Consider the following 27,335-nt stretch of genomic DNA (forward strand, 5'->3'; position numbering starts at 1 on the left):
CCATTATGTTTCCTGTACTAGCAAGTTGTTAGGATGATGCATATCAGCCAATATGGGCAAATATATTGTGAAAATTTGAATCTTAAATGTGCTAATTAGTAGGGGTATGGATCGAAATCGAATCGAATAAGGCAATATCCAAATTCGAATCCAATTATAAAATTTGACATCCGAATTCGATTCAATATCCGACAGATATTGAAAATTAATATTTGAATTCGAATTCAATTAAATATTCAATTTGGTTCAAATCCAATCAATTAATTATTTTAGGTATCTAATAAATATATAAATTAAATATTTTATTTATATAAAATATATAAAATATATAAATATATAAATATATAAATTATTTATATGATTTAATTAGTATATATAAACTATATAAAACATTTACATATTTAATATATTATATATAAGAATTAAATAATTGGTTGAATTTGGATATTTAGTGAATTGAATCAGGTCATATCCGAATTTGAATCCAATTAGCTATTGGGTCTGAATTCGACCAATTAGATATTCAAATTATTCGAATTTGATTCAATTATGTCGAATCTCAAATTTGAAATTGGATTTTCGAATACTGTTGACACCCCTAATAATTAGTGCTTTTAGAATTTGTTACATGAGGGTGTTATTGAAATTTATTGCATAGAAGAATATTTTTTCCATTTAATGCCCAAAGGATTTTATCTTTGAAAATTAGGAAAAGTTTTAGCTAACCTATAGTACTATTAAAAGTATGAATTATGTGCAAATTTTTTCTTTAACTAAGATACCCCTTTTCCTTGAATTTGGCCCCTTTCTAATTTTGAGGACATTTTTTTTTGTGAGATTTCATTTTGAGGACATTTGAACTAATATTTTTCACCTCATTCAATTTCCTATCATTAAGTCCTATGTTTAGGGCATTAACTCACAATCTCTCTCATTGAATCATATATTTAAGGTATTTTTGCAAATAAATTCTACTAATAAGATCAAAATCCAATATTTTTAACAATATAAAACCAAGTCCGGATCTCCTGCCCACAATCACTCTGCTCATGCCTACCCACATAACATTGCAGCCACACATGGAGAACATCTCGTCTCCCTACATAGTATTATGCACGGAAAGATGTTCCTAATGCATGGGAGTAGTGTGTTGTGGTTAGATGTGGGCAGAGTTATTGTGGGCAAGAGATCTAGGGTCTATAAAACCCATATTCTTTAAAACTGACTCAAGGACAAAACCGTTCTTCCATCCAAGTGGTGGGTTAGAAATTCAATCTTTTGGGTCAAATGGACCAACCCATGATGTTAAAGTTAAAAAAAAAACATAAATAAATAAAAAATTAAAAAAAGTTATAGAAAAAAATTGGACACATCTCTAATTCTTTTTATTATTCATATTGAAGAAAACAATTTTTTCCAATTTGGCAATGGGTTAACAATTCAACCTTTTGGGTCAAATGTGTTAACAATTGAAAGTTAATACCATAATTAAATAATAAAAAGTAAAAAAGATAAAAATACAAAAAAAATTATAAAATAATAAAAAATACTGAAACATTATAGAAAATAGTTGGGTACATCTCCAATTTTTTATATTAATCATATTTAAAAAAATAAGTGTGATAAACAATAGAATTGTTTCTATTGATGATGGAATTGAAAATACAAAATTTAAAACTAATCCAACAATGAAATTGTTTTTCTAATTGGTGGAAAGTCAACAATTAAACCTTTTGGCTTAGATGAGTCAACCCTCGATGTCATAATTAAATAATAAAAATATAAAAATATAAAAAAATACAGAAAACACTTAGATATATTTCTAATATTATATATTCATCATATACATCAAATAAAAATAAGTGTAATAAGTATGAATTATTTTTATACACATAGAAATATAAAAACAATTATGAAAAAGTTTGGACACATATTACTATTATCATTGTCATTGTCACCACTATCTAAAATTGTCACGTGCACATTCTAGTTTCAAAGGGGATGTATGAATAATTTTTCCTTTATTATTATTAGTGCTAAGTTTAAGCTTTTCTTTCTATTCAATCACAAAGTTTGGAACATGTAGATAATTCAAGACCTACAACGGGAATTCATTAGTGGTTTCCCAACACCGAAAAGGGAAGAAAAAGGAAAGGTAAGGAAACCTATAGACACCCTAAGGCTATGTTTAGTTAAAAAATAAGAAGATAAGGAAAGAAAAGATAAGAAAACCTATACAAGGTTTATAAAGGTTTTTCTATGTTTTCCCTTCCTTTCCCTATTTTTTTTCTTCAAACCAAAAACAACTTAAACGAAAATGGTTACTAATAAATTATATGATTTTACTACCTACCTTTTCTTTCAAACCAAAGACTGTCAAGGAAAATGACGACTACTCATAAATTATAGGATTTACTTTATTTACGATAATAATTGAATGCTTTGAGATTGAATAAGCCAAAGGCAGTGAGCACATGAACCATATGACCATTGACCTGAATTTGATTGACAAATCTATTCTTTGATCCATGGTCACATTATCAATTTGACTCATAAATCTAAATCTGAGTTTAGAGAGAAAACATTACTTTCGACGCTGGTGGCAGAACAACTCAATGACCCCCAGTGATTGAACATGCTTACTAGTGTGAGGCTAAAAGGACAAAACATCATGTCAAATCGGTGCCTGATTAATAATACATTGGCGTGTTAAAAAATCACTGGGGGTCGTTGAGTTGTTCAGGGTTGCAGGTAATGTTTGCTTTAGTTTAGGAACCCGGATATGCTACTGTACAACTGTGTCGTATAACAAATCCAATCCAGATTCATTCCTAACAAGCCATTACAGCTGTACATCCGTACCAGAACAACTCCCTTATCATTAAATGTTTTGAATATATTGCCTGTTTGTAGAGATGTAAATCGGGCCGGGTCGCGGCAAGACTTTGGATCGGCCTGACACGACTCGACATGACGGCATGTGGGCTGTGCCAGGCCTGACATGATTATGTGGGTTGTGCTCGGCTTGGGGTTTGGAGCCCACAGGTCGGCATGACCCGCGGGCCTGTGGTTCGGCCCACCCGAAAGTTAACCGTTGGAGATCCCTCCCCTAACGGCTAGTTTCAGTTTTTTTGGAGGTTTTTATAGAAATACCTCCAATAATTACATAATTAGTTTAGGGGGGCATTTTGGATAAAGTGATAAATAACTTTACAATGACCAAAATACCCTTACAACAACTAAAAAATAACTAGTTTTCAAGGTATTTTGGGCAATTGAATTATTTTCAATTTCTATAAATAGCCATATCCTTCGCCATTCTCATTACACCAATTTAACAATTCTTTTAATCTCTTTTCTCATACATTTTCTGAAGTCTGAAGTGATCTAAACTCTGATTGACTGATTCTCTAATTCTCAACTTTATTGAAGTTTCAACAAGAAGAAGACTTGCTCTACTCAACTAGCTCAAGTATCTCAAGTTAATTAGCATTTAGCAATTTGGGAGGCTTGGACTCTTGGAGTTGAAATGATTCAACCGTTGAAATCAAGTTGGGATTCTGAACCGGCAATCCGGGTAATTCCAATTAAATTAATTTTTATTTTTTTAGAATTAAAAAAAAATGGTCAGTTCCTCCCATAACTGATTCCCCAACATGTTCAATGTTGACGATATTCAGTCGTATCATAATAGTGTTAGCACTGATATGGATGCTATTGATATTGATGGAACTTCTACTACTCCTAGTACTGATACTAGGGGAAAGAAAAAGAAGATTACTAAGTTGGTTAGCCCGGTTTAGAAAATATTTAAAGTAGAAGAGGTTGAGGGGAACGGAGAAAGAGTTGTTTGCCAAAAATGTAGGAAAGACTTTAGCTATTGTAGCAAGGGTGGCACTAGCCATTTGGGCAAATATTTGCTCAACCATGAGAAAGAAGAAGAAAAAGGAAGAGAAACAATACAAACACAAATTGGGGGGGGGGGGGTACATTTAAATATTCTTAAGAAATAATGAGGCAAGAATTAGCAAAATACATTGTACATGTTGAACAACCATTTTTGTTAGCTGAGGATACTTAACTTGAAAAATGGTTATGTAATTCTATAAATCCACAATATAAAAAATTTTCTAGGAATACTATTAGATCAGATACTTTAAAAATATTTTATTCGTATAAACAAAATTTAATTTATATGTTATCAAATCTTAATTCTAAAGTTGCAGTTACTTTTGATGTTTGGACTTCTAAGTTTAACATAAGTTATATTTGTGTGGTCGGTCATTTTATTGATGAAAAATGACTTTTAAATAAAACAATTTAAGTTTTAATAGGCTTGAATGGCAACATATTGGTTCAGCTATTGCTGCAAGCATTTTAAATACTTAACATGCTTATGGAATTGAGAATAAATTATTTTTCTATTAGTTTTGATAATGCTAGTAATAATAATTATGCAATAAATATGTTAAAACCTCAATTAAAACCATGTTTAAATGGTAAATTATTTCATATTAGATGTTCATGTCACATCTTAAATTTATGTATTTAGGTTGCTTTAAATGCTATTTATACTCATATTTCTAAAATTAGAAATTGTATTATATATGTTAAAAGCTCTAGAGAAAACAATAATTTAAATATTTATGTCAAAACTATAGTTTAAAATATAAATATTTTATATTAGATGTTAAACATAGATGGAATTCTACCTATGCTATGCTAGAAAGTTGTATTTCTCATAAACAAATTCTTATTGATTTTTATAATGCAAAAATTCTTAACAATATTATATTAGAGGAAGACTAGGAAATGACAATGTGTATAAGAGATTTTTTAAAACATTTTTTTGATGCAACTAATACATTATCGGGTATTTATTATCTAACTAGTTGTAATTTACCTTAACAATTAATGGTGATTAGTGATTGTTTTGCAAAATATAGATATAATCCACAATTTAAAAGTATTTTTGAAATAATGGAAAATAAATTTAAAAAATATTGGGAGAACATTTCTCCTTTTTATTGCTTAGTTACAATATTAGAGATCCTAGGATTAGGAAAGATGGTTTAATATTTTACTTGAAACATATTGTGGAAATATGAATATTGAAATTGAAAATAAAAAAGAAGAAATTAATAATTTATTATTTGAGATGTACAATTTATATGAATTTGAAGTAACAAGAAATAATTCCACAAGTTGTACAGTTGCATCTTATACTTTTGAATCTGAACTTGAACCCAGTAGTATAAGAGAAAAACCTTTTTATTTAATAAGTAGACGGCAAAAATCTACTACCTCAACAACAAATTCATTTACTGAACTTAATTTTTATTTATAAGCAAATTTTTCTTCTTTAGGTGAGGGAACAAATAATTTTGATATTTTAGCATGATGGAGTGAACATTCAAAAAATTATCCAGTTCTCGCCGCCATGGCACATGATCTACTTACCCCTCCAGTGTCTACAATTCCATCAGAGTTTTGTTTTAGTGTAGGTACTAAGGTGTTGGACAATAAGAAAAACTGTATGAATGATGAAAGAGATATACATCTGCTTTAAAGATTGGCTGCATGCTGAAGACAGATTACAAGACAAAGGAGAGCATGACATTACACCTGATATTTCACCTGAAGCAGATGATGAAAGTCATGATTCATGAAGAATAGTTGTATAGCATTTTTTCAAAATACTATAAATTTTGTTTTAATTATTATTTAATTTATTTGCTATTTTTTAACAATGTAATTTTGTATTTTTAATTTATAACTATATTGTATTTTTTATATTTTATTAATTTATTCCATTTTTCAATTTTCATATTTCATTCATCGAAGTATCCAACCATTGTATCCTTTGTAATTTGTATCATTCAAATTTAAATGAAATAAAATTCATATTTTTCTTCCAATTTGTTATTCCATTCTTATTTAGTTAAGTTTTTTTTTTCATTTATTTGTTAGATTTTTCATTCTTATTTTTTCAAATAGTTCCCAAAGCCCTTAAATGTTTTAGTTTTACACTTTTACATAGCAAATAAATAAAAAAATCAAAATTTTCAAAAAAAAGAACAAAAAAGCAAAGAAAAGGTAAGAAACCAGTTTGGCCCGATTCGGCCCACGTCCAAGGCCCGACCTGTGGCACAACCCACACCCAAGGCATGGCCCAGCCCGACCCACGCCCGCGGCACAACCCAGGCCTAGCATGGCACGGCCCAGCCCGAGCCCACATAGGCTTGGGTTGTGGGCCATGCCAGGCCTATCCCCAAGTTATCCTTGGGGGGCGGCACTGCCCGCGGGCAGGCACGACATTTACACCTCTAGCTGTTTGGACCAAATCATAACGAAATCGTCTTTAGTGCTCACAAGACCATGGTCACATTATTCAAATAGTCCCTTGTAGCCTTGCATAGGAAATATCTTGGGAGAATGATGGTTCGACCCAGGGTCAGAATTCATAGGCCCAAAGTATAGTTGGGGTGGGTGCCAACTCGGAATTGATGCCAATTCACGGGCGGTCGTTGGTGTATAGAATGGGGGTTTTTGACATTTTGAATGTTTATAGGTCTGCAATGGATTTTGGAAATCTGCATTGGGCTTGTTCGTACTTTTCCGGAATAGTTTCCCATGAAAAAATAATCATACAAGTACGAACATATTCCTAATGCATGATTTTAAGGGGACGTTCTTTTTTGGGATTTTGAGAGGGGGGAAAATTGGTCGATGGGAACCAAGATCCCATTGACCAAGAATCTCATGTTCTTTTTTCAGATTTATGTGGGGACCAAAGAAAGTTTATTTTCCTGGGTATGTAAGTGATACCCATCTTCTAGGTAGATAAATAACTTTCCCACCTAGGGGGAATGTTGCCAACACTTGAATGTGACAAAAATGCCTCTTTTAATAATAGATTTTTATGGCTAAAATGGTCACTACCTTGTTTACTTAGGAAATAAAAGAACATAGGTAAATGTACTTATTCGGATAAGTATTTTCCCAAAAAAACTTACTCAGATCATTACATTTACCTAGATACCAAAAAGTGAACAGAGCCTAAAGATTATACGAACTATGTGAGCACTGAAGCCAATTTCAATCCTAATAGGGACTCATTGAGTCAGACTCCATCCATGTGGAAAAGAAGAAAAATAAGACAGATCTCCCATGGGGCTGGAATTGGAATCTGCTCTTTATATAGTGCTCCTCACACCAACTTCACAGTCATATCCCACCGTATAATGGAAATATTTTTGATATATAATTAAGATATACTGTAAAGGCGGTGTGAGGAGTTCTTTTTGAATAGCAGATCCAAGATTATATCTCCGCTCCAATGATGATATCATCAGTTTTAATATTATGTCAAGAGATGTTTTCAATATGTGCTGTGAGGCGTTATGGGACGGGCCCTTGTGAGCGGAGATGTGAACTCGGCAGATCAGACATCAATTTCTTTGGGGGCTGAGCCGTTCATAGGATATAATCACCAACTTTATTGTTTAGGGCATTCCTTCCTGCTTAGTATCCATCAGTCTTTTTTGTCACTTTCCTGACGTCACTTCGCAGTTGGCACAAAGTCAGGACTCCGTTTGGAACTAGCAAAAGTGCGATAGCAAAAGGAAGAGAGAGAGAGACGGGACGTTTGGAGTTTGGACATTAGTCCCCATTGGCTTTATATAACCATCAATCGCTTGGAGAAAAAAGTAATTCCATATAAAGTTTGATTGCTTTTTTTACTTCAAAAAGATATTTTCAACGTTGTCTGAAAATGCCCATATATTCCTATCCTATTCTCATTCTAGATTACGAAACCTTTAAATTGTCATGCTTTACAAGTATATCATACACCGCACATCTTGATCGGTGTGCTGGGTCACATGCTAGAATTCCATATGTGTGGTGTAAGATGTATTTGGGATTCGAAGGAATTGTCACTTAGCCCTTATTTGAGAGTAATTATTTTTACGTACTTATTTGGGAATTGGGATCACACTAATAATCATTTATATGTCTTGGAATCGGGAAAAAAGCAGAATAAGTGTTTTCTTTTAAAATTAATCCGATTTGAAGAATCCAAAATTTTTTCCCTATTTTTAAGACCTTTTTTAGTAAGTGCTTATCTTGTTTCTTAGTCGCTGATGAATCAATTTTTGGTCAAGTACCTCATCATTTGTTCTGCTTCCAAGTGGTCGATGATTCAGAGGCCAAAGTGAACTTTTGCTGGATAAAGACCTGGATGCTGAGCTGACCAAGCCGAGTTGGGGGCAGATTAGGTGCCGAGTTAACTGGGCCAAGCTGGGCGGGTTAGGTGCCAAACTGACTGGGCCGAGCTAGGCAAGTTAGGTGACGAGCTGACCAGAGTGTCGAGATGCCTATTAGGTGCTGAGCTTACTAGAGGGCCGAGCTGCCTAGTGGCGAGCTGGATTGATTGTTGAGCTTCGTAGTTCTTTAGAAACCCGCAAGGAATCAATGTCAGAGGACCCGGGGTGGCTAACCCGACGAGGTCGCTCCGATGCTTAAGTCAGTACTCTCATAGTAGATTGCGAGCTAAAAATCACAAAGTATGAGAGCTAGAATATGTTTACTTGCCCCCCTCATGTCATTGGGGTTGGTGCCTTTATATAGGCAGTGTTTGGCGTGGGCTTCACACACCATATCCGAGATTTCTGAGAAGTCGTCTAAGTGGTTCGAGATTCCCTGAGACAACCGCCATGCACGTCGACCACTCTCTGGATCGTTCCGCACATGGACCAACTTCCAAGGATCGTTGGAGTGTTAGGATATGCATGTCGAATTTGTTGCCGAGCATGTCTCGTAGGTCGCCAGGTCGGCGCCTGGGCCAGGCCGCCAGGTCGCGCCAGGGCCAGGCCGCCAGGTCGCGCCAGGGCCAGGCTGCCAGGTCACGCCTGTGCCAGGCCGCCAGGTCACGCCTGAGCCAGGCCCCCAGGTCGCGCCTGGGCTAGGCCGCCAGGTCGCACCTTTGCCAGGCTGCTAATTCACGCTTGTGCCAGGCCGCCAGGTGAGACACCATCAACTTGGCTAAGGCAAGTTGTTGCCAAAGTAGTTCTAGGTGTCACCTAGTTGTTCCGATATGCCATGTGTCACAATATCATTGGAGGGTTGAATCCGCCCTCATCATTTGCCCCCACTCCCGAGCCGAAAGTAACTCGACGAAGGGAGTAGATTGCTCCTTTTGGCCTAAAATGACTAATTCAATGAGCTCGTAAGCGTCGATTCAATTCCTTAGGCTATGGGAGTGACTCACAGTTCACTCTCCTTACCCTTGATTTTGCCCATGCCGAAGAGGCGACTAGGTCTTATGTGCCCATGCCGAGGAGGCGACTGGGACTTGTATGCCCGTGTCGAGGAGGCGACTGGGACTTATGTGGTGTCGAGGTCTTTTATCGGCTCGACACCTTAGCCCTTAGGCTCTGGGAAAGACTCGTAGTCCACTCTCCTTAACCTCTGATTTTGCCCATGCCGAAGAGGCGACTAGGTCTTATGTGGAGCTGGTCTTTTATCAGCTTGCCAGCTCACGCTTGGGCCAGGTCGCCAGGTCGGCGCCTAGGCCAGGCCGCCAGGTCGCGCCTTAGAGCTACGGCTACGCTGCATCAGCCTCGTTAGTGACGTCGGTTACCCACTCCTACAAGAAGCTACTAGAAGCTCGACCTACGGGGGCATCACTACTGATTTTAGGTCACTAGTTCGCACGGGAGCCTCGAAAGGCTCGACCGGCAGGGGCGTCCATGCAGTCTGTTGGCCACCTACTTCCGCGGAAGCCACGAAGAGCTCATCTTTGTAGAGGGTACCTCGCGAAGAGGACTGATGAGGCTTTATCCGAGTTGAAATAAAGTTGGTAGAGCTGCTTAGTCTGTTGGCCATCAACTTCCTGCATAGTCTTTTGAGTTCATAAAAAATGGAAACTAGAAAGTGAGAGCTTTTAGTTTCTAAAAGGTGAGAACTTAGCTTTCTGGAAGAAGAGAACTTAGCCTTTCGGAGGATGAGAGATTACTTTTTGTACCGTTTCCCACAGACGGCGCCAATTGATGAATCAATTTTTGGTCAAGTACCTCGTCATTTGGTTTGCTTCCAAGTGGCCGATGACTCAGAGACCAAAGTGAACTTTTTCTGGATGAGGACCTGGATGCCGAGCTGACCAGGCCAAGCTGGGGGCAGATTAGGTGTCGAGTTAACTGGGCCGAGCTGGGCAAGTTAGGTGTCGAACTGACTGGGCCGAGCTAGGCAGGTTAGGTGACGAGTTGACCAGAGTTCTGAGCTGCCTATTAGGTGCCGAGCTTACCAGAGGGCCGAGCTGGATTGATTGTTGAGCTTCGTAGTTCTTTAAAGATCTGCAAGGAATCAATGTCAGAGGACCCGGGGTGGCTAACCCGGCAAGGTCGCTCCGATGCTTAAGTCAGTACTCTCATAGTAGACTGCGAGCTAAAAATCACAAAGTATGAGAGCTAGAATATGCTTACTTGCCCCCCTCATGTCATTGGGATTGGTGCCTTTATATAGGCATTGTTTGGCGTTGGCTTCACGCACCATATCTGAGATTTTCGAGAAGTCGTCTAAGTGGTCCGAGATTCCCTGAGGAAACCGCCATGCACGTTGACCACCCTCCGGATCGTTCGGCACGTGGGCCAACTTCCAAGGATCATGGGAATGTTAGGATATGCATGCTGAATTTGTCGTCGAGCATGTCTCGCAGGTCACCAGGTCGGCACCTGTGCCAGGCCGCCTGTGCCAGGCCGCCAGCTCGCGCTTGTGCCAGGCCGCCAGCTCGCGCTTGTGCCAGGCCGCCAACTCGCGCCTGTGCTAGGCTGCTAGTTCACGCCAGGGCCAGGCCGCTAGGTCGCGCCTGTGCCAGGCCGCTAGGTGGGACACCATCAACTTGGCTAAGGCAAGTTGTTGCTAAAGTGGTTCTGGGTGTCACCTATTTGTCCCGAGATGCCATGTGTCACAATATCATTTTATGGCCAAATCCGCCCTCATCAGTCCCGTTGTGGCCTGCCAAATACCTATGCTCTCCCATTTGAAAGAAGACTTTTTCAAAATTCAACAAACACTTATAAGTACTTTTAGGATAAACATTTATTAATTGAATAAGCACTCCCAAACGGAGCTTATGAGTTATGACTATTTTATCAGTTTGTAGCACGTTGGTCACTTTGGTAGTTTCCTAAAATTTGAAGGGTATTCGGGGTATTTGAGAACAAAAATGAAAGAAAAGTCGGTCAAGTCAGCGGTTGGTGGCCTTAGTGGTTAATTTCCATTATATTCTTATCTGTCTCACCAATGAAATACAACCGCTCCTAACAGTCGGATTTCTCAGAAACACAGAAACACGGTAGGACAGAGAGCGAGAAAATGGGTCATGGGAGCTCGAAACCAGACTGCTTAGACTCTGCGGATGCTACAAATGGGTCGAAACCCTCGCGTACCTCCCGACTCCGGCAACGATTCCGCAGGCTGCGCCGCCGCTGCAGTGGCAGCGGTGGTGGTTCGGGTTCGCATTCTGAACTCAAACTCATCACTTCCCAGGATTTCGCCGGAATCGCTCTCATAGAACTCATCGGCGTATGAATTCTCCCTTCATGTAGTGCTTTTCATAGAATTGTCATCCGGGTTTTCTGCAGTTTTTCGTCAACGTATGTTTTGATTTGTTGTAGGCGGAGATGGGGTTTAAGGACAAGTGGCTTGCTTGTCTTTCGTTGGGAGAGCAGACGTTTCGGACTACAATTTCGGATCAGTTGAGTAGAGCGATCTTGCGTCTCGCCTTCTTGTTCATTATTCATTGATTAATTGCTCCACTATCATTACTACTATCATTTCTTCTAGTGATTTTACTACTATCATTAACATGCTCTGCAATATATACATTGATACATACGAAGATCATGAGAATATTCAGCTTTCAAAATAGAATTTATTGGTTTTGGGGGACCTCTCATTGGGGAACTGGTATTTTTTTGTTGGGTTATAACATAGATGATGCAGGAAGTTTAGAGCTTACCTTGAACGAACAACAATCAGAGAATAAAAGCAAATAAATGGAAAAATTTGAGTAGACAGAGTGATTTGCAGCTTACGTAGAGACTACCTGCCTGGGCGTAGTAGCCAACTAGAAGCCTTCTTCTAATGACTAAACGAATTTTTTATTAATATAACCCATTAAGCTACTTAAACAAATGATGTGTAAAACCTACATGTGTTATCATGGTAGGACCTACTAGGGTCCACCTCATCACTCTGGATCAATGGAGGAATTACTGCATTTGACAGTGGTAGGTCTAAGCCTAACCAAGGTTCTTCTAGTAATCTTATCCAATTAAAATGGCATAGTGGTTTTGATATCCATTCAATAGTTCATTACATTTTAAACATACTAGCCATGTAGCACGTCTTAGGTGCTATTAACAGTTTATAACAGTTATTACAAAAACAGCAGGCTTAAACAAATAAACGTTGAAACCAGAGCAAGAAATGCTTTGTAATGTAATTCTTATTACAGTTATTATAGCTCCTCAGGTCTAGTTGAGGCTTCTGTACATTTTTGTTTTGTTAGTTCTGTTGGTGGCATTTCTTCCCCTTCATTGGTTCCAGTCTCTGCTTGTATGCTAGTGGGTATTCAAGAAAGAATTGGTTTCTCCCACAGCACCTCTTAACATCCTAGCAGGAAAGAGGCAAAAGGGAGGAGTGAAGGATTGCACTTTTTAGAGTACTATCAATAAACTCCATATAAAAGTATAAGTTTCGTATTAAAACATAGAAAATCAACATATTTATGAGAAGAAACAGAAGAAAGAAAAGAAAATTCTGAAAATATAGGGGCTAAGTCCCTATTTTTTTGTCTAGGAAAAGGAAAAAAAAGGTGGAAGGAGAAGAAGAATGTGTTGATTGGACAGAATTTTAAATTCTTCCTTTCTTATTGGTTCAGTTTTGAAGTCCGTGAGGGTTCGAGACAGAATACAGCAACATGTGTTGATTGAACCCTAACATCTATAAAACTAATAAAAAGAACTAATATATAAACCCACAAAAATGAACATTTTAGTTTAATGATATCTATTTAATTATCCTAATATAAAGAATACAAAGAATATAAAAGTGATTCATAGCGGCATGTATAAAATTGGTAGGCGATTAAGCAAGGCAGCCATCCTTGGGTGCTTTGTCGCCTAGGCATCACCTTGACAACCATGGTGCAATGTCTTTAAAAGCTTTAGCCACATGATGCTATTAAAAATGAATTTGACTAATTCTCACCATTTTATGTATTAATTAGTGTTAGATATTTGATTAGACCTGATTTCCTTCCCGAATAAAGGGAAAATAGAGAAGAAAAACAGAGAGAAAGAAGGAGAGGAAGAGAAGAGAAAGAGAGAAAAGAAGATGAGGAGATGGTTTGGCTGCTCTCTCTAATCGAGAGAAAAAAATCAAATAGATAGATAGATAGATAGATAGACAGACAGACAGACAGACAGACAGATAGACAGAGAGATAGATAGATAGATAGATAGAGAGAGAGAGAGAGTTTCCACACACAAAGTACAATGACCTTTGTGCCCCTCTTTAAGTATGGGACACTAAGCAATCTCAAACATAATAAACAAAACACACTAGAATAAACTATTCTGAAATGACTCAAATACCCTTGGGTTGTCGACTCTAACACTCCCCCTCAAGTTGGAGAATATAAACCCAGCTTGTTACATATATGATCCACCTTTCCCCAAATCAACCCTTTTGTGAATAAATCAGCCCATTGACTCCATATATTCACATATACTATATATATCACTCCACTGAGCACTTTTTCTCTTACAAAATGGCAGTCAATTTCAATTTTTGTTCTCTCATGGAAGACTGGATTAGATGCAATGTGAACAACAGCTTGATTGTCACAATACAACTTCATAGGATTGTTGAGTGTATACCCAATCTCATGGAGAAGGTTCTTCAACCACACTAACTCACAGGTTGTGTGCCATAGCTCTATATTTAGCTTCAACAGTGCTTCTTGCTACCACTATTTGTTTCTTTCTCTTCCACATTACCAGATTCCCTCCAAGAAAGGTACATCTTGTAGTGGACCTTCTATCAGACAATGGGCCGGCCCAATTTGCATCTGTATAACCTTCTACTTCAAGACTTCCTCCTGATTATAATCCATGACCTGGGGCCTCTTTCAAATACCGTACAATCCTCAAAATTGCATTCTGATGGGAAACCCGAGGCTTCTGCATAAATTGATTGACTACACTTATTGCAAAGGAAATGTCTGGTTAAGTAATAGTCAAATAATTCAACTTACCCACTAACCTCCTGTACCTCCCAGGATCATCAAATTCTTTGCCCGCTTCAATGCTTAATTTGGTGTTGGGTTCCATAGGTGTTTTGACTAGTTTAGTACCCAACAATCTTGTCTCTTCTAACAAGTCAAGCACATATTTTCTCTGACACAAATTTATGCCATGTTTTGACCTTGCAACTTCTATGCCTAAGAAGTATTTCAATTTGCTAAGATCTTTTGTCTGAAAGTGATCATGTTGACAAGCCTTCAATTTATTAATACCCAACTTATCATTGCTTGTAATGACAATATCATCTACATATTCCACCAATAGGACATTTCCAGCTTCAGAATCATAGTTGAACACGGAATGATCAACCTGACATTGCTTCATACTGAAGTCTTTAATTACCTCACTAAATCTACCAAACCAGGCGAATAAAGATTGTTTTAGTCCATAAATTGCCTTCTTGAGTCTACACACCTTACTATCCTCCCCCTAAGTAACAAACCCTGGTGGTTTTTCCATATACACTTCTTCACTATGATCAACATGTAGAAAGGAATTTTTAATGTCAAGTTGATAGAAGGGCCAGCTAAACATGGCTGCTAAGGATATCAACACACGAACCGAGCCAATCCTGGCAATCGGAGAGAATGTCTTTGTATAATCCACACCATACAACTAAGAGTACCCTTTGGCCACCAACCTAGCTTTCAGGCTCTCTCTGCTTCCATCTGGTAGGTATTTGACTGTATACACCCACTTACAACCTACAACGTGCTTACTAAGACGAAGAGAGATTAGCTCCCACGTGTGATTATGATTAAGTGCTGAGAGTTTCTCTTCCATTGCTTTTTGCCACTATGGAGAGATAATGGCTTCCTAAACATTCTTAGGAATAGAAACAGTTGACAAAAGAGAAACAAACTGACAATGGGAAGTAGAAAATGAGAGACAGAGACATAGTTAGAAATAGGATGTAAAGTACAACTTCGTTTACCTTTATGCAAGGCAATGGGAAGATCAAGATTAAACGGAGAATGCATCATGGGGTTAGGAATAATTGCCAGATTTGTCGACGGAGAAGAAACTCGAGGAGGAGCCAGTGTCTGTTTATGCGTATACACATCCCTGATAGGTGGTCACTCAGTAGGAACCTGTAGAGGAGGAGACGAAGACACATGAGTAATGGGAACAAGAAGAATGCGGTCATCAACAAGAATTGGAAGAGGAACTGCAAGGGATGAAGGATGACTCTCATTACCCATAAAGAATGGAACAAACTCAAAGAACGTGACATCAAGACATACAAATGAATGTTTAGAGGATGGATGATAATACTTATAGCCCTTCTATGTGCGAGTGTATCCAAGAAAGATACACACTTAGTAGAGCGTGCATCTAATTTGTCCATCCAAAAACCCTTGGAATAAGAAGAAAGGGGGACAACATAGGAAACAAGACAAAGAAGGGAGATTGACCTCCAATGATAGACAATGGCATCCGGTTAACGAGAAAACAAGTTGTAAGAACAACATCACTCAAAAAACGTTTATGAACACTCATGTGATGCAAAAGGGACTGAGCATTCTCAAGTAGATGATTGTTCTTGCGCTCAACCACCCCATTTTGTTGAGGTGTATAGGTGCAAGAGGTTTGATGGATGACCCCGTGTTGTTCTTGGTACTCTTTAAATGGGGTATAGAAGTATTCCTTTCCATTGTCAGAACGAAGAATTTTAATGTGAACACCAAACTGAGTGCGAATTTCAGCATAAAATTTTTGAAAAATGGAGAACAATTCACTCTTTCTTTCATAAGATAAAGCCATGCCATCCTTGAATAATCATCAACAAAAATTACTCGAACTAAAGAAAAATGAACTAAAGAAAAATGACTCGAACTATGACTATCAACTCTAGGATTGAAGGAAACTCAATGATGTTTCCTGTACAGACATGACTCAAATTCCATAGAAGAAAGATGACACAAAGACAGAACAAGTAACTAAAGTGTCTTGAGAGAAGGATGACCAAATCTGCAATGCCATTGAAGAGGTGTAAGAGAAGACTGAAGAGCTACTGTCAAACCACCACCATCAAAATAATACAACCCACCAGCTTCATGCCCTTCACCAATCTTCATCCCCGTCTTGGATCTTGAAAAACACAAGAATCAAGAAAGAACGTTATAGAACAGTTTAGAGATTTGGTCAATTTTCTAACAGACATAAGACTAAAGGAAATTTGGGTACATACAATAGTAAAGATAAAGATAAAGATGCAATATCAACATTGCTAGTACCATATATGGGTGAGGTGGAGCCATTAGCTAAGGTGACTGTTTGTGATATAGACGATGGAGAAAAGGAAGAAAACAAACCTAGAGTCCCAGTCATATGATCGGTGGCTCCAGAATCAATAATCCAAGGTGAGGGTTCGGAAGCTAGACAAACTATACCTGAGTGAGCAAGAGTGCGTGTATTCTATTGGGAAGTAGCTCGAAGGAACTTTTCATACTCATCATGTGAGACATTCATCATCTCCTTCCTAGAAGCACCAGTAGATGTAGAAGGTGCTTGATCAGTTTGTTGAGTATCAACTGCATCACTACCACCCCTGTTGCTGCATGATTGGCCCAAGTAGAGGGATGCCAATGTAAGTCATAACAAAAGCTAACAGTGTGTCCTTCCATCCCACAATCTGTCTCAACCTCCACTATGTCCACCACCACGGTGCAACATAGGTCCACCATGACCTCCTTGAACTACACAACCTCCTCCTCTATTTCCACGGCCTCCCCCTCTCATCACTGCAAAGGCTGAGGCATGGATACTTCCCTAGACAAGAAACGACAACTCCTTTTTAGTCTCTCTTCGATCCTCCAAGTATCCACCAAGAAATCTGAAACTCGATCCGCTGAGGGCGCTGAGAAGAGCAAAAAGAACTGGGAAGAAAATCAGGGCTCTGATACCATGTTAGATATTCGATTAGACCTGATTTTTCCTTCCTGAAATAAAGGGAAAATAGAGAGAAAGGAGAGGAAGAGAAGAGAAAAAGAGAGAAGATGAGGAGATGGTTTGGCTGCTTTCTCTAATCGAGAGAAAAAAAATCAAATAGCCCAGCTGACCAGAATAATAAAAGTAATAATATATATATATATATATATATATACCTTTGTGCCCCTTTGTGCCCCTTTTTAAGTATGGGACACTCTATGCAATCTCAAACATAATAAACAAAACAAACTAGAATAAACTATTCTGAAATGACTCAAATACCCTTGGCTGTCGACTCTAACAATTAGTTACAAAGAACCATGCTTTTTTGTTGCTTCTCTAACATATGCTTCATAAGAAACCAAAGGATATTCAATGAAAAATTTATGTCAAGGGGGGAAGTTATTGAAATCATAATGATCAGAACCGCACATTGGGTTAAAACCTTGGACCTCTTCAGAAGCATATCTACAGACAATATACTAAAGAATTGGAGGGAAGTGGCACAATCAGAAATGCATAGAGAAAAGGCAAGAATGAATTGGAAACCACCAGGACCAAACAAACTAAAGCTGAACTTTGATGGCAGCTCCTTTGGCAATCCAGGGAGGGCTAGGATAGGGGGAATTGTTTGGAATCATCAAGGAGAAGTTGTGGCACTGTTCTTTGGACCAATTGGCTTTGAAAACTCAATTCAGGCCGAAACTCAGGCCCTCTCCTACAAGGTCTGAAACTGGCTGAGCAGCTGGGAGTAAGAGAGATGGAAATTGAAGGGGATTCACTATTAGTTATAAATTGGGCAAAACAAATCGACTTAGCACCTTGGAAGTTTAGTTCATTTTCAGAAAAATTGGCTCACTAGCAAGAAAATTCAGTTCCAGCTTTGATTAGGTCAAAAGGGAAGCAAATAGTATGGTGGATTCTCTAGCAAAGCAGGGAGCTGATAGACCTGCTTTATTTTGGGCAATTCTGTAATATGTTGTAAACAGGGTCATGAAAAGATGACTTGCATTGTACTTTCACAGTAACTTTAATTAATTAAAGGTTTAATTTACTGATAAAAATATATTTATTTCATAGCTGATATTTCTTTTATCATAATTTGCTGAAGCTTTTTTTGTTTTTGTATATGCTTACATGTAACAATGCTGCAGTACGGACAAGCCTGTGTGGAAATCTGTGAGTAAACACAAAATACAATATTTTGCTATATCTTTTTCTTTTGTAACTATAAGTAGTTACTTCATGCTGTAGTAGAAGGGTATCTTCTGTTTCTTCAATAGTTTGAGCCACTATTACAATTTGGTTCTATTAAATGGGCAATAGTTGTTATTTTTTTTTCCTGAATAATCATGTTTGGAGATATCAACTCCATCTACTGCCTTCATTTCAGGAGAAGAAAGTTCTTTTGGAAACAAATGGTCCTCATATTGCCCGTATATCTGTCTTTGAGGTGTGTAATGCATGCAATTGATATCCAATTTGTTTTCTGTTCTTTTGTTCACTTCGGTCAGTATTTCATGATAGAAACTGCCATGGAAGAGGTAGTTTGATGGAAAGCTTTTATTTTAACACTTCAATTCACACTGACACATATAAGAAATTTATAATGTTTTGAGATATTTGCTATAGATTATAGACCTATCCTCATTTTAAATTTATTTGGTTACTGGAGTCTTGCTTATGAATTTCACTTTTATTTAATAATTTACTATAGATTATAGACCTATCCTCATTTTAAATTTATTTGGTTAATAGAGTCTTGCTCTATAATTTGTTTTATTGCCAACTTTCCTTATGTTATCTTGTTCATTTTTTTTTTCCAAAATGAGACTTTATTGTCCAGTCAGATTCTCAGGAATCAGGTTGTACCCCCAATCTGAATAAGCCCTCAAACCCCATTCAGGATTGGTGAGCCAGCCTCTTGGATTTATGACATATTGGACCTGATAGGTCAATTGGAATTGGTTGGATGTGCATTGATCCAACGACTAAAAATAAGCATGGAGCACCATACAAATTTGCAAGAGACAAAAACTGACGAGGCAAAAAAAAAAAAAAAACGAAAAGGAAAAGAAAAAATGTGTGAGTGCATTCTGTTTTGCATGTTTTTTGTAGTGGGGTCCCAAATTGTTGTCTTTGGGTAGCTTTGTTGACAGTTTGGGACCAGGGGTATTTTCGTCATTTTATAAGTCAGATTTTTGGTCAGGGGCAGTTGGGTGCATTTCTGTTGGGTTTTGATCTCTTGGGTCTTTTTGTAACAAAAGTTATCTTTTAGGTGTTCAATTGAAGTTAGTGAAGAAAAACAACCTTTTGAGAAGAAAGGACTGTTTAGAAAGATGCAAAAATCAAAAGAAAGTAGCAGAAATCAGAGTTCAAGAGGGGAGAAGATGAAGAAGAAGGTGGCGGAAACTTGGGTTCAGAGAGAGATTTTCGAACATAATCTCTTCTCTTACACCCTTAATTCTATTTTATTAAGTTAAACTTGGGTAATTTATAGAGAAGCCCTTAGTTGGGCAGAAAATTAAAAAGACATAACATTAGAAAGAATAGGCCCAGATTAAGGCCCATTACAGCAAAGAACATAAAAGATAAAAAAGGATAAACAGCCTATGGGCCATTCGGCCCATCTTCTCTACACTCCCCCCTCAAGCTGAGCATAGATGTTGTTGTACACATATGTTTAGTACCGCAAGGGTACTTTTGTAATTTTTTCATTTTTTATGTTGTACGACCATCCTAGTATAAATAATAACATACTGCACACGCCTGTAGTATTCTTTTGGGCTCTCAGTCCTCTCGCCTCTCCTCTCTTTCTCTTCTCTTGTTCAACATGGTATCAGAGCAAGTCGTCCAGGCCTGAAGGGTGATGTCGAGCAAATCTGATTTGTTCATCTTCCAATGTCGAGCAGTCAATCTCTTCATCTCCCAGCTGTATCCATCTGCTGTTCGACCTTAAGCAAGTAGAAGCCTGCCTGACTTTTCATCTTCCAGCGTAGAAAAAAGTTCTGGTTTATAGAGAGTTTTCCATCTGATGTTCAAAGAAGTCTGCCTGACGTTTCATCTTCCAGCGTAGAGAAAGTTCTGGTTTATAGAGAGGCTATCATCTGATGTCCAAGAAGGTATTATCTACTGTTCATCTGCTGTTCGGGTGCCCTGGTATTCGACTGAAGTGTTCTTTTTTGTGTTACTGCTGTTCGGCTACCCTGTTGATGGACTGAAGTAGCTCTTTCTTTTTACTTTGCTCTCATTGATTGTTCAGCTGCCCTGAAGTTGGCACTGTACCAGGTCTGCCGATTAGGTGTGTGGTGAACTTCACCTTGCTCCTTCCATTCTGTTGTGGGGTCGTATGATCTCTGTAAAACCATAGGTCATACAGACTTGTTTATGTGCTGCAACAACAGTGTTTGTCTTTTGGATCCCTGTAAAACCGTAGGTCATACAGACCTGTTTACGTGCTGCAACAACAGTGTTTGTTCTTGGATCCCTGTGAAACCGTAGGTCATAAGGACCTGTTTGTGCGCTGCAATAGCAGTCTTTTTAGTGGACTGAAGGTCAGGAAGTGCCTGGTGCCTTCTGTAACAACTCTGTGAGGCAGTGCTCCTTCTTTGGGTGCTGTTTTTTAAACCTGAAATCATGAGTGGTGAAGATTCAACCACATCTGGAGTTTCTTCAATGCTGAATGGAATGAGTGGGGGTGGTGACCTATCATTTCCTATGGCTGTTGTCCCTCTTGATGGTTTAAATTACCTAGAGTGGTCAAGAGGGATCAAGCTATACATCATTGCAAGGGGGAAGATAGGCTATATTAATGGGAGAATTAAAGAACCACACTCTGGGAGTGCTGAATATGATAGATGGAATCAGGAGAACAATATGGTTATGTCTTGGCTCTTAGTCTCCATGCAATCTCAAATAAGGAAGAATTTCATGTGGGCTGAAACTGCAAATGAGGTCTGGGAACAAGCAAAATCTACATATTCAGAACTGCGACACTATGCCAAGATCTATCAACTGCAGGCAGAATTGTCTACTTGTAGACAGGGGGAGAGGTGTTTATCAGTATATTACTCTGACTTGACTTTTGTCTGGAAGGAGTTGGGCCATTACCAGAATGTGGATTGGAAGTGTGACGATGCAAAACTGTACAAGAAACTTGTCTCCCAGCAAAGAGTGTTTGCCTTCTTACATGGTCTGAATCCTATGTATGAATCTATCAGAGTCCAGATTCTCAGTTCTAAGGATCTTCCATCAGTTCAGGAAGTTTATGCTCTTGTACAATCTGAAGAGAGCAGAAGGAATTTGATGAACAGCCCTGGTGGGGATGCAGTTGTGTTGGCAGCAAAAGGGGGTGTCTCTACTAGTGTGGGATCTTCTTCCAGGAAAGGAGATCTCCAGAAAAAAACAGAAGATAAGGACAAATTGTGGGGCACTCATTGCCAGAAACCCCGACACACCAGAGATACCTGTTGGGATCTTCATGGGAAACCAAAATGGGCTCAAGATCTGAATAAGAAGCAAGGTTCAAATGTGAATAAAAGGTCCGAACAACAAGGTACAAAGAAATACAACATGGCCAACATGGCTATTCAGGAGAATCAGCCCTCCATCCCTACTATGACTCAAACACATCTCTTTGGATCTGACCCAAGGGAGGATATTATGAATTCCTTTCGTGACCATTTAGAGCTCTATGGTAGAGCAATTCGTCAGATGGATGCTCCTCCCTCAACCTCATTTGCATCTATGTCAGGTAACTCTGCCACAACTTTCCATGTTGCTTCTCACACCCTTGACTCTCCATGGATCATTAATTCTGGAGCGTCAAAACACATGACTGGTACGTCCTCTTTCAAACCTATCACCTTCTTTCCGGAAGAGACAAGGTGAGACTAGCTGATGGATCATACACTTCTATAGCTGGTCAAGGAACCATCTCTCTTCCCCTTGGCTTTAACCTCTCTGATGTCCTACATGTTCCAAAATTTCCCATTAATTTGTTCTCTGTTAGTAGTGTTACTAATTCCTTAAACTGCTCAGTGATCTTTTTCCCTTCTCATTGTGTGATTCAGGATCTGGCCTCGGGGAGGACGATTGGCAGGGGACGTATGGTTGATGGACTTTACATGCTGGAGAATAAGGCTGGTCTTCATGTTACAGAGTCTATGAGTCAGTCCTGTAAGAATCAAGTTTATTTATGGCATTGTTGCCTTGGTCATTTGTCTTTTGAGTCTTTAAAAGTTTTGTTTCCAGAACTGTTTAAGTCAATGTCCGTTTCAGATTTCTCTTGTCAAACGTGTCAGTTAAGTAAACATTGTAGAACTCATTTTCTTCAAAAAAATAGTAAATCTCAATTTCCTTTTCACATTGTTCATTCTGATGTATGGGGCCCTGTTACTTTACCATTTGAGAGTGGTTACAAGTATTTTATTACCCTCATTGATGATTATTCTAGATATACTTGGGTATATCCTATGCGAACCAGGGAGGAAGTACCAAAAATTATCCAAGATTTTCAGTGGATGGTCTTCACTCAATTTCAGACTGAAATCCAAATTTTTCGGTTAGACAATGCGAAAGAGTTTTTTCATAGTGATCTCATGGAGTTCTTTGCTTCGCGTGGTTCACTCCACCGTAGCTCTTGTGCCCGAACACCACAACAAAATGGTGTGGCTGAACGGAAGAACCGACATCTCCTTGAAGTGGCTCGGGGTTTACTACTCCATATGAATGTCCCCAAACGTTTTTGGCTTGGGGCTGTTCTTTGTTCTACCTACCTCATTAACCGTATGCCCTCTTGTTGGTTAGAGTACAAAGCCCCACATCAGTTTCTCTTTCGTAAGGCCCCCCTTCTTCCCATTCCTCCTCGTGTATTTGGTTGTCAGTGCTTTGTCCAAAATCTGTCTCCCACCCGTGGGAAATTGGATTCTCGTGCTATTCCTTGCATATTCCTTGGTTACTCCTTCACTCAAAAGGGATACTGTTGTTTTGATCATGTTTCTCGGAAATTCTATGTCTCCATGGATGTTTCTTTCTTTGAGGATGAGCATTTCTTTCCTGTTTCTCCTCAGGGGGAGTGTAGGCACGAGGAGAAACTGGTTCAACTCCCTTCTCTTCCTGATCCTCCGCCTTTTCGTGTCTTCTTTCGTCGTCGCAAAGGCTAACCAAATTCAAGAGCTGTGGAGAATCTAGAAGCTGTACCTCCAGTGCCATCAAACTCCTCGGGGGAGGATCATACCCACTCAGGTAACTTGTCTCCCAACGATGTTCCTGATTCTATTGAAATTGATACCTCTGCTGCTAATGACCTTGACCTTCCTATTGCTCACAGGAAAGGTGTTAGATTGTGCACCACTAAACATCCCATTTCCAACTTTGTTTCCTATGAGAACATTTCACCCTCATTTCGTGCTTTCCTTACCTCTATTGACAGTGTCCCTATCCCCAAGAATGTGGCAGAAGCTCTTTCAGTACCTGAATGGACAGATGCCATGAAGGAAGAAATTAATGCCCTTCATAAAAATGGCACATGGGAACTTGTAGATCTTCCTAAGGGAAAGGATCCAGTTGGATGTAAATGGGTGTTCACTGTTAAGCATAGGGCTGATGGAACGGTGGAGAGGTATAAAGCTCGCTTAGTGGCAAAGGGGTTTACTCAAGTGTATGGAGTTGATTATGCAGAAACTTTTGCCCCTGTTGCCAAGATGAACTCCATTAGAGTTCAATTCTCTCTTGCTGCTAATATGGATTGGGATTTACATCAGCTTGACATCAAGAATGCATTCTTGAATGGTGATCTTGAAGAGGAAGTTTACATGATTCAATCCCCTGGTTTCCTGGCTCAAGGCAATGAACAGAAAGTGTGCAAGTTGAAGAAGTCTTTATACGGGCTGAAACAATCACCAAGAGCTTGGTTCAGCAGATTCCATGTTGCGGTTCAGCAGAAAGGATACAAGCAATGTCAATCAGATCAGACACTGTATGTGAAAAGAGGAGAAGGTAAAATGGCTGCTTTAATAGTATACGTGGATGACATAATTGTTACTGGTGACTGGAAGGATGAAATCCAGAGGTTGAAGGGTTTCCTTGCCACTCAGTTTGAAGTGAAGGATCTAGGACCTCCCAGATACTTCCTTGGAATTGAAGTTGCCCGATCAAAAAGGGGTATCTTCATTTCCCAAAGGAAATATGCCCTAGATTTACTTCAGGACACTAGAAAGATGGGAGTGAAGCCAGTTGACTCTCCCATTGACCCCAACCATAAATTAGGTGACAGCCAAGGTAAACCTCTCAAGGATATGAAACAGTTTCAGAGGCTTGTAGGGAGATTGTTATATCTTTCTATGACTCGCCCAGACATTGCTTATGCTGTTGGTGTCCTCAGTCAGTTCATGCATGCACCTAGGTCCACTCATCTTGAAGCGGCAGAAAGAATCCTCCGATATCTAAAAAAGTTTCCTGGTGCTGGCTTGTTATTTCAAAGGCACGGGCATTTGAAAGTTGAAGTTTATACAGATGCAGATTGGGCTGGATCTCAAAGTGACAGAAAGTCTACTAGTGACTACTGCACCTTTATAGGAGGGAACCTTGTTACATGGAGGAGTAAAAAGCAAAATGTGGTGGCTAGATCCAGTGCGGAAGTTGAATATCGTGCAATGGCTCACGGAGTAGCTGAAAGTATGTGGATAAAGAATCTGTTGAGTGAGTTGGGTTTCCCAGTGGACAAGCCTATGGCTCTATTCTGTGATAACAAAGCAGCTATAAATATTGTTGCTAACCCAGTGCTACATGATAGAACAAAACACATCAAAGTTGACAAGCATTTTATCAGAGAAAGTCATCACAGGCGAAGTATGTACTCCCTATGTCAGCTCTGAGAACCAACTTGCAGACATCTTTACAAAAGGGCTACACCATTCCAGACATCATGATCTCTGTGACAAGTTGGGCATGATTGATATCTATGCCCCAACTTGAGGGGGAGTGTTGACAGATGTTGTTGTACACATATGTTTAGTACCGCAAGGGTACTTTTGTAATTTCTTCATTTTTTATGTTGTACGACCATCCTAGTATAAATAATAACATACTGCACACGCTTGTAGTATTCTTTTGGGCTCTCAGTCCTCTCGCCTCTCCTCTCTTTCTCTTCTCTTGTTCAACAGATGTCAATCATGCCAAGCTTGCCAGTATCATGCTGAAGTTTAGCCTTGGGAATGCCCTTGGTGAGGAAATCTGCTAACTGTCCTTCAGAGGTGATGAAAGGTCGACACACTTCACCAGAAGCCACTCTTTCTCGAATGAAGTGTTTGTCAACTTCAATATGCTTAGTTCTGTCATGTTGCACTGGGTTGTGAGCAATGTTGATGGCGGCCTGATTATCACAGTATAACATCATTGGCTTCTCATGCTCAATACCCAGTTCCTCCATCAATGATTTAAGCCACAATAGTTCAGAAACTCCATGTGCCATGGCTCTGTATTCTGCTTCGGATGAAGATCGAACAACAGCTGATTGTTTCTTGCTTCTCCAAGAGACAATGTTACCTGCCACCAAGCTACAGTACCCAAAGGTAGATTTTTTGTCATCATTACCAGTCACAACAATATCATCAACATACACAATTAGGTAAACAACCAAGAATCCTCTCCTCTTCACAAAGAGTGTATGATCAGACTGTGTCTATACATAGCCAAAGCTGACAAGGGCAGCCCTAAACCTTTCAAACCATGCTCTAGGGGACTGTTTGAGTCCATAAAGAGATCTCTTCAGCCTGCAGACCTTTCCTTTCATATCTGTTTCATACTTCCCTGGAGGAAGAGACATATAAACCTCTTCATGTAATTCTCCATTCAGAAATGCATTCTTTACATCCAGTTGATAAAGTGGCCAGTCTGAGTGTGTAGCCAAAGATAGAAGAACTCTCACAGAAGTCATCTTGGTAACAGGGGCAAAGGTTTCCAGATAATCAATCCCATATGTCTATGTATAGCCTTTTGCAACCAGCCTAGCCTTGTACCTTTCAATGGTGCCATCAACATGATATTTGATAGTAAAGACCCACTTACAGCCTACTGGATCCTTCCCTTTAGGCAAATCAACCACTTCCCAAGTGTCATTCTTGTGTAGGGCATCAATTTCTGTTCTCATAGCATTCCTCCATTTTGGAATATTAAGAGCTTCTGACACAGACCTGGGAATTGGGTTAGAGGCAACAGAAGAAAGGTAGGTAAAATATGAAGGAGAGAGCAAACTATAAGAAAGGTGTTTGGAAATGCAATGTGCAATACACTTCCTTTTTCCTTTCCTAATCGCAATGGGGATATCAAAGTCTGGGAAAGATGGCTCCAAAGGGGCTGTAACAGTACCTGTTGTCTCATCTGTAACTGGAAGTGCATGAGGCTCATGTGTTGTAGGGGAAACAACCTGCTCATTTCTGGTTCTTTGCCTTTGATACATCCTGGGATTAAAAAGAGGGCGAGAAGGTAAAGGGGGAGGAATAGGAACACTGGAATGAGAGTGAAGTGACTGATCCTCCCTTGATTCATTTGAAGGAGGAAGAGACTCAGCAAAAGACTCAACTGGGACAAGAAGAGGAAAAGCAAACACCTGTGACAAATCCTCCCCCTTTGGACAATGTCTCCAGAGAGGAACCATAAAAGGAAGAAAGCTCATCAAAGGTGACATCCATTGAGACATATCGAGTTCCAGTCTTCAGATCAAAACAACAGTAACCCTTCTGTGTGGGGGAATAACTAAGGAAGATACACTTGTGGGCTTTTGGTTCAAATTTGTCTTTGGACACTTGGGATATGTACATAACAGGTGCAGCCAAAGACACGAAGAGGAATAGGAAAAGATCCTTGTCCGGATGAAGGAAACTGAAGGGAGACTTAAACCCTAAAACCCTGGATAGCATACGGTTTATAAGGTAGGTAGCAGTGAGAACAACATCACCCCAAAACTTTGTAGGGACATGTGAGGCAAATAGAATACTTCTTGCAACTTCAACAATATGTCTATTTTTTCTT

The 27,335-nt window shown here is 39.0% G+C and overlaps 1 protein-coding gene across 4 annotated transcripts in view; it reads left to right on the top strand.

Annotated features, from left to right (window-relative positions):
• The first annotated feature begins 11,297 nt into the window (after nucleotides 1–11,297).
• Nucleotides 11,298–27,335, top strand: part of LOC104599579 (phosphatidylserine decarboxylase proenzyme 2-like) — an 88,565-nt gene continuing 72,527 nt past the window's right edge. Inside the window, exons 1-4 of one of the 4 annotated variants that reach the window (XM_088887763.1) lie at nucleotides 11,298–11,586; nucleotides 11,679–11,758; nucleotides 18,458–18,482; nucleotides 18,697–18,756. In XM_088887763.1, the coding sequence (XP_088743889.1) occupies nucleotides 11,377–11,586; nucleotides 11,679–11,758; nucleotides 18,458–18,482; nucleotides 18,697–18,756 (375 nt within the window). In that variant the 5' untranslated portion in view covers nucleotides 11,298–11,376. The remainder of the gene's footprint in view (nucleotides 11,587–11,678; nucleotides 11,759–18,457; nucleotides 18,483–18,696; nucleotides 18,757–27,335) is intronic. The other 3 variants (XM_010262184.3, XM_088887774.1, XM_088887781.1) reach the window with 3 other exon arrangements.

Source organism: Nelumbo nucifera, chromosome 1, assembly GCF_055504915.1.
Source record: "Nelumbo nucifera cultivar China Antique chromosome 1, China Antique-T2T, whole genome shotgun sequence".
Lineage (NCBI taxonomy): Eukaryota > Viridiplantae > Streptophyta > Magnoliopsida > Proteales > Nelumbonaceae > Nelumbo > Nelumbo nucifera.